This window comes from Danio rerio, chromosome 14 (assembly GCF_049306965.1).
Source record: "Danio rerio strain Tuebingen ecotype United States chromosome 14, GRCz12tu, whole genome shotgun sequence".
NCBI classification, from domain to species: Eukaryota; Metazoa; Chordata; class Actinopteri; order Cypriniformes; family Danionidae; genus Danio; species Danio rerio.
In genome coordinates this window covers 2,893,850-2,902,500 of record NC_133189.1, presented here as the reverse complement: position 1 = coordinate 2,902,500, position 8,651 = coordinate 2,893,850, and the positions used below count along the sequence as shown (strand labels likewise).

The following is an 8,651-nucleotide window of genomic DNA, read 5'->3' as shown; positions in this document are numbered from 1 at the left end:
TCAAACAAAAAGTACCTTAAATAATGCGTCAGTGCTCTTTGGGTAAGGAATCCATCAGAATAAACAACCTAAATTAGTCGAAGGCACTTAAAAAATGTAGAAAAAATTATTCAAAATGATTTTAAAAATCTGAATTGCCATGTCAATTAAGGCTTTTTAATATTTTTAATATTTTTTCCTCATTTGTCGAATGTCTTGGACTGATTTTTGCTGTTTAAAGTTATGAAAGCATTTCCAAGATGTGGTCTCCTCCATATTTCTTCTTCTTCACACGTCAATGTTTTGTGTTGCAGCTGAAACAAGCAAACACCGACTGGGCCCTGACCAAAAATCAAACATCATCTGTGAAAAGGTAAAACACACATTTCTTTATTGTCTATCATTCGGTATACACACACCACAGAAATGATTATTATTTATTAATAATAACACAATGTTATAAATACAGTGCTGAACAAACAGAGGATCGCAGCAGATGCAGAACGATCATCAGTTCAAATCCCAGGAATACATTCACTTATTACAGCTAATGCAGGGGTGCCCAAACTTTTTCATATAAGGGGCCAAAAACCAAATATCACTGAAAGCCATGGGCGAAAATAAACCAATCAAACTATTTTACATTGAGGTTTCCATGGGTAAATTCATAATTTATTAGAAAACATGGGAACACTTTAAGTTAGATCACAGTTTATAGTATTAACAAACCATTGACTAATTCTACTAGCTTAATCAACTACTAATTAGCTGTTTATGAATTGTTAGTAAGGTAGAAGTTGGGTTTAGGCTTTGGGATGAGGGATGCAGAATAAGATTTATAACTACTAATGAACAGCGAATGTCTTAATAATAGGCAGGTAATAAGCAGTAGTAATTAGCATGACCTAAACTAAAGTGTCACCGAAAACATTCCTCTAACTCAAACTGTGGTTCGTGAACCTCTAGTGGTACGCAGGCTTCCTTCTAGTGGTACACAGAGTAATCCAATATCAATGTCATATGTATATGCAACATATATTTCAAAATTTATCCAAAATGGTTCATATATGAATATGATGACATATAGCCTATATTTATGAGGTCCAAGCAACATTTCCAGGTTTTGATGAATAGGTTACTATAGGTTAACACTTTACATTTAAATACAGATTATATATATATATATATATATATATATATATATATATATATATATATATATATATATATATATATATATATATATATATATATATATATAATAATATATACATATATAATTTTTTTTTACTTTTAATACAGTATAGCCTACCATTTTTAATAAACTTTTAAATAACAAGTTTTAATTTAAACGTTGACATTTTTTTTTCATTTTATTTATTTATTTTTTTACATATAAGCACAGTACAGTGTTAATGTTCAAACTATTTATTATGTTTAAAGTGGCTGATAATAATAAAAATTCTTCATAATAATAGTTAATCTGTCACGATTTTAAACTGCAGAGTTGTAGCTGCCTACTACGCTACTGTATTTCAATACTGGTCATTATGGTGGTACTCGGAGGGACAATCTGAGGTGGTGCTTGGTGAAAAAAGTTTGAGAACCACTGCTCTAAACCGTATTAACTGATGCAGTATAACATTTATATTGATAACTAATTGCAATAAAAATATGAGCAATCACATTTATAACAATGGAGTGCAATGCTGAATACACTAGTCAAGCAGAATCTGCCTTTGACTTGATTTGTCCCCTATCCATCGGGTGACAGTATGCACAAATAAACTAAATCCGAGTAATTTACACCATTTCATTTCACTTAGCTCTTAACAATAAACAAAACACATTAGATTTGAATTGACAATCCTTAAACCACCTCTATTATTCTTCCTCTGTTCTCAAGAGAGCCAAATCAATGGTTACCATGGGCCCACTTTGGCCTGCGTGCCCTAGTTTGGGGATCTCTGCTCTAATGTGATATCTGCTGAATAGCTCAATGCTCAAAAGTTTTAAATGTAATTTATTCATGCCTTTTCTCTGCACACCAAAACTGCACTTATATTTGAAACGTCATTTATGACGTCAAAGCTGAATTTCCAGCATCATTAATAATTGAATGCATTAATAATTGAATTATTATGCTGATTTGCTGCTTAGGAAACATTTCTTATTGCACATCTTGAAAACATTTCATCACATTTGTGTGGAAACGGCGATAGTTTACAATTTTGTTTAAAAATTAAATGTTAAATTAATCAAAAATGACATTAAAGACATTTATAAAGTTACAATGATTAGAATAAAGTGGTTTACATATATTAAATATAAATAATACAGATTTTGCTGTTTCAGTTGTATTTTTTAGAAGAAACATGCAGTCTTGGTGAGCAGAAGACAAAAACAATCACAAAATCTTTTTAGCATTCAAACTCTTTGCATTTTATAGAAATAAAAACACATTTTAAACTAATTTATTGCATGCATTACACTGTAAAAGGTGATTAGTTACTTAAAGTGAGTAAACCAATTGCCTTAAAAGCAAGACGTTGACTTTACAAAAATAATGTGAGTAAACCCATTGTAACTTGAAACTGTTAAGCTGACTTAATTTTTATAATTATGCTTCTTGTACTCACTTTTTCAGCTAATCCTTTTTTACACTGTCAGACTATTTTAGCACGTCAAATTTTTAAAAAATAATTACTGCAGCGATTACAATATTTCATATTTGGTGCTTCATTAAATCTATAAAATCTACAAGTATAGCCTGTGTTGAATTTAGAAGACACTGGAGTCTGGAAGAGCAGATTTGTTTTATTTGCTGTCAGGGACGGACTGGGACAAAAATTCAGCCCTGGCACTATAGCCACACCAACCCACATTACCATACGTACTGTTTGTTAGACATTCTTGCCAGATTTTGATTATGTCCGCGTAACCTTTGATTGAGTCGGCCCATCTCGAAACCATCACCGATTGGGCCACATGCTTAACATTTACTATTATTATTATTATTATTATTACTATTATTACCATCATCAACGTCGTCATAATATTCACATGTTGCACGAGATAAAAGCTGCCTGCATGTAAAAACAATACATATAAAAAATAATAATTAAAAAAAAATAAAAATTGACCGGCCCACATTTTAAAAAAATGGTCCGGCCCTTCTGGCATTTGCCACCCCTGTTTGCTGTCATTTTGCTGGATACAGAAAAGCTGAAAGAATAAAAATAAAATAAATGTGCATTGGAAAAAAAGTGATTAGTTTACATTTATAAAAAAAAAATACAATTTGCATAATTAAAAAAAAAATGTTAACTTAACAATTGCAAGTTACAATGGGTTTACTTACATTATATTTTTAAAGTCAACTTGTTTTTTTTTAAGGGAATTAGTTTACTCGCTTTAAGTAACTAATCACTTTTTACAGTGTAAAACCCAAAATGTTAAAGTAACTCAAATCGTTTGATCCTCATGAGTACTATAAACTTAATCAGTTTGAGTAAATGAAGCAATTTGAGCACAGTAAAAACAAATAATTGAAGAGAACTCAAACCAACTGAGTATTGTGAAACCCAATAAGTTAAGTCAACTCAAACCGTTTGAGGAAACCGATTACAACAAGCCATTTGAGTTAAAAAAACTAATCTATATGAGTACTGTGAACTTACTTCATTTAAGTTGAAGTAATGACGTATTTAATCAATTAATTGAGTTCAAAACTCTTTTCAAATGAGTAGAATTAACTTTTAGTACGTTTTGAGTCGGCTACACTCATTTCATTTGATAAAGTTGACTGTTGGGTTTTACAGTGTGTGTGTTTTTTAACTTGAGTTATTTCCAAATGAGGTTTCATCGTGTAGAGATAAGATCTTTCATGCATGAATTTGTTGATCGCATGCTCTGGATTATTAAAATATCTATCTATATCTCAGGTTGGCCTAATTTCTCATCATCATCTTCTGTTTGCAGTTGTAACTCCATAAATATGGACGGCACTCTGGTGCGTAAAGCCATGCAGGCTGAACCAGAGCATTATATGGGTCAGATGGCTGCAGGACAGTACTGGACCTGGGGAACACGCTCCAAAGGTAGGTCACGTTACTGGGCTCTGTCACATTGTCAAATATAGCAAACAAATAATCCGATATATTCGTCAGTAAAACAGGATATTCAACAAGGTATAGGTTCATTCAAATATTGTTTTGTGTGAAATGCATGGGTAGAAACAGCACTTTAAATCATAACTTATTTATATCACATTACTTTCTTTTAAATTAGTTATTTTAACTGTATTTTTATGAAACATTTCTCAAATATAACAGGTAATACCTATGCAAAATGACAAATCAGAATAAAAAATATGATTATAAACAAATTAATAACAAACAAAGACATACTACATATATATATATATATATATATATATATATATATATATATATATATATATATATATATATTGGCGAGGCAGTGGCGCAGTAGGTAGTGCTGTAGCCTCACAGGCTCAGTTGGCATTTCTGTGTGGAGTTTGCATGTTCTCCCTGCCTTCGCGTGGGTTTCCTCCGGGTGCTCCGGTTTCCCCCACAGTCCAAAGACATGCGGTACAGGTGAATTGGATAGGCTAAATTGTCCGTAGTGTATGAGTGTGGGTGTGAATGTGAGTGTGGATGTTTCCCAGAAATGGGTTGCGGATGGAAGGGCATACGCTGCGTAAAAACTAAAAACTAAAACTAAAAATATATATATATATGTGTGTGTGTGTGTGTATATATATACAGTTAATAATTTCAGAATTATTCGCCTCCATTTGATTTTTTTTTCTATTTTAAATATTTACCAAATGATGTTTAACAGAGCAAGAAAATTTTCACAGCATGTCTGATAATATTTTTTCTTCCGGAGACCGTCTTATTTGCTTTATTTCGACTACAGGCAGTTTTTCCATTTTTCTTTAAGAAAAAAAAAAAAACTTTAGAATAAAATTGACTATTTTACATTTCTTATGTTGGATCATTTTAAAAAAATTTTGAAAGAAATTTCTTATGTTCATCTAAATTACAAGTAATTTATCAAAGTATTATAATAAATTGATATAAATTATTATTATGTTTAAAACGACTTAATTTATTGTGTATTCATAAAAAGTGTGTGTGTGTGTGTATATATATATATATATATATATATATATATATATATATATATATATATATATATATATATATATATATATATATATATATATATAATTTAAAAATATAAAATTAAAATATCAGTTCTTTTTTATATCTATCATTATTTTATGTTATTATACAGTTTCTGGGATTTTATTTAAATAAAAAAAATCTATTATATATATTATACATGACATTCAGTCAGTATTTAATACAATCAGGATACTTATTTATTATTATTATTATTATTATTATTATTATTATTATTATTATTATTATTATTATTATAGTGTGCATGTGTTTTATTATTGTTGTTGTTACTTTTTAAACCTTTTAAATGATATTGGATCATTGTCTCAAATATGCATATTAAATTGATTCTGAAGGATCATGTGACTAAAAATTGAATATTACTTCATTAAGCATTCTTAATTTTTTCAAAAAATTTCACAATACTAGTTTTAAAAAAATCATTAGAGAAGCACTATACATTGTAAAAAATCAGGGCTCCACACATTCGATTTGTGTTTAGACAACAAGAAGGATTTAACTTAACTTATTTTTTACTTTGAACATAAAACATTTAAGTTGTCCCCAAAAAAAAACTCATAAGAATTGTGTTGTTCCGACTCATTTTAAGTTGAACAAACATCATTGTTTTGAGCGTACACCGTAAAAATGCAGGGATCCACAAAATTCCTTCATGTTCTCCCAACACAAATTAATTAATTTTTTTTTTTACAAATATAAGTTGTCCCCCCAAAAAAACTCAATAATAATTCATTCAGCTTATTTCAAATAAGTAGTTTAAACAAACAGCAGAAATATATATTTATATTATATGAGTATAGCTTTACTGGTTCAAACTCTGCTCTTTTTCTCCTTTATTTAATCTATTCAGAGTACCGGAATCAGTCTCCAGCAGGTGGCGTTTCTCAGAGAGCCTGGACGCCTCACTATACTCCTCAACACAACCCCACCCAAAACCAACACCACCTCCAACAGCAGCAGCAGCAACAGCAGGCCACAGCGCAGAGCCACCCAAACCCTCCGCCCGACTACCAGCACAACGTCTACATCCCCGGCACCCCGTCCGGCTTCTGCACCCTGAGGCCCAGCCACCGCAGCGAGCTCCACGTCCACAACTCCTTCTCCACCTTCGGGAAAAAGCGTAGGTTCATCTCTCCTAGCAGCTTCGACCCGCGGGACGACACGGGGGCCGAGGTCATCAACAATGACTTGTATAATGAATAAAATCAGATGACAACAAGAAGAGTGACTATAATTATGATTAGTACCAAAGCATAGCACTCATCGTCATGTACACACTGTAAAATAGATCGGTTTATGAACAGTTTCAGTGTTTATTTACGCTTGTGAATTGCATTATGGGATGTTAATCTCTGCTCTGTCGACTTTTGATGTTGAAAATTCAACTCCACAGATTAACAAAGTGACTTTTATTGAGATTTTAGTAGTTTAAGAAATAATTAATAGAGAAATAGGTTTGTAAAACAGGGCTATTCAATCGGCGGGCCAAACTTGGCCCCTGAGGCAATTTGTTCAAGCTCGCCAAATAGTGTGAAATTGAAAAATTGTTATGAAGTTAAGTGCGTCTGTGTAATACAGCATGAGCTGCGTGAGTCACGTAACATTAAACGAGTGGTGCGAGCAGCCGAACACATCTGTACAATGCACTGATATCATTATTAGGAATGTAACGATTAGCCGATTTCACTATTAACTACTCTTTAAATTGTCACGATTAATTAATCGTAAAGGCTTCTCAATGCCGCATTTCCAACACAATCTCATGACAATTCGTAACTTTTTGATTTTCGTATGAATTTTTACAATCTAATTCGTACAATTTAGTACGATCATGCTCATGACCCAATGACGGTTGGGTTTAGGGGTGTGGTTGGGTGCCACGTCTCCTTTTTTAAAATCGTACAATTTCGTACAACTGAACTCGTACGAATTAGCCACAAAACTGACAAAACGTAAAATACATTTTCTCATGAGATCAGGCTGGTGTTTCTGTTGCACAGAACGAAACTGCTGCAAATAAGCAAAGTTATGCCAACTGTGCGCGCGTTTAAAGTTCCGAGCTTATACACCAGGCTAATACGCGCGCACACACACATGATATTAACCAAAGCAGTTCGCCGTTCACATATCGCGTTTTTCCGTGCTCAAGTTTCAATGTAAGAATATATGCAAAAATTCGTGCGCAAGCAGAGCGACGCCCAATACAAAACATCTCACACTATAGCGTGGCTTTCAGTGCAAGGTAAACAAAAGATATTAGATGAATTATTACAAATGATTAAAATAATTATATATGTATGAACGCTGATGACAACAACAGTTCATTGAACTACTTAGCTAATATAAAGCTTTACGTAAGACGTGTTAACAGTGAAACCAGGATTATTCTTTAGACTATAATCGCACAACCAAAATCTATAATTGTTGCGCAGTTTAAAACATAACATATGAATGTGTCTGAATGTAGAGGAAGCCTACTTTAGCAATGCACTGCTTTTGTTGTGCTTTGAAATACAACATTTGAATATGTTTGTAAAAAAAAAAAGCCACAATGTACAATGCACTGATGTTATGTAGTTTCAAGATTCAACTTATCAACAATTAATGTAGAAAAATCCAACGTGGGTGTCTTAAGGAACAAAAATATACCATGCGGCCTTTTATATGCTGTTGTGTCATCATTCATATTGCAAGTCATATCTCACCGGCCTCTTATTTAGGATGCTTTTTAAATTTTTTAATTGAATAGCCCTGCTGTAAAATAAGAGAAAATGTACTGGCAGTTTATTACAAGGTGTTTGTAGCGTGATGTACAACACCAACCCAGACATTATTTCATTTTAAACTGTTAAAAATGTTCATAAAAGTCACTTTTTTCTAACCTTTCATGGTTTAAAGGTATCATAATGCAATTCAAAGCATAAATAAATGGGGAAAAATAAAACATGAATCACAAAATATGGAAAACTGTTTATTCACGGATGTTTTTGCAGTGTAGTCTCAGAGCGTCTGATGCGTAACGCACATGCAATGCAACTCCAGCCATTCAGTGTGCGAGGAGATGGGTTTTTAAGGTTGATTATTTTATGATTAGCACACTTTGCGTTCTGCCTGTGACATTAATACTTTCAGAAATGATCACGTTTTTAAATATCCCTCCTACGATTTCCATATTTGTACGCTCATATCTACAAAATAATAGCCCTCCTGTGAAATTTTAATTCTTTTTTCAAATAATTTTCAAGTGGGCCTCGCAGCAAGAAGGTCACTGGTTCGAGTCCCGGCTAGGCTAGTTGGCATTTCTGTGTGGAGTTTGCATGTTAAATCAACTTAACAGTTCCAACTTGCTACGGGTTTACTCGCTTCTCTAAGTAAAGTCAACCTGTTGCTGTTAAGGTAATAGAGCAGAGGTGGGCAAACTCGGTCCTGAAAGCCTGG

General features: G+C 32.5%; 1 protein-coding gene across 2 annotated transcripts in view; it reads left to right on the top strand.

Moving 5' to 3' along the window:
* si:ch73-233f7.1 overlaps positions 1-6,905 on the top strand; it is a 13,883-nt gene extending 6,978 nt beyond the window's left edge. For both annotated transcript variants that reach the window (NM_001365181.1, NM_001365180.1), the window contains 3 exon segments: positions 294-352; positions 3,961-4,079; positions 6,064-6,905. In NM_001365181.1, coding sequence (NP_001352110.1) covers positions 294-352; positions 3,961-4,079; positions 6,064-6,416 — 531 coding nt within the window. In that variant the 3' untranslated portion in view covers positions 6,417-6,905.
* Positions 6,906-8,651: the final 1,746 nt, after the last annotated feature.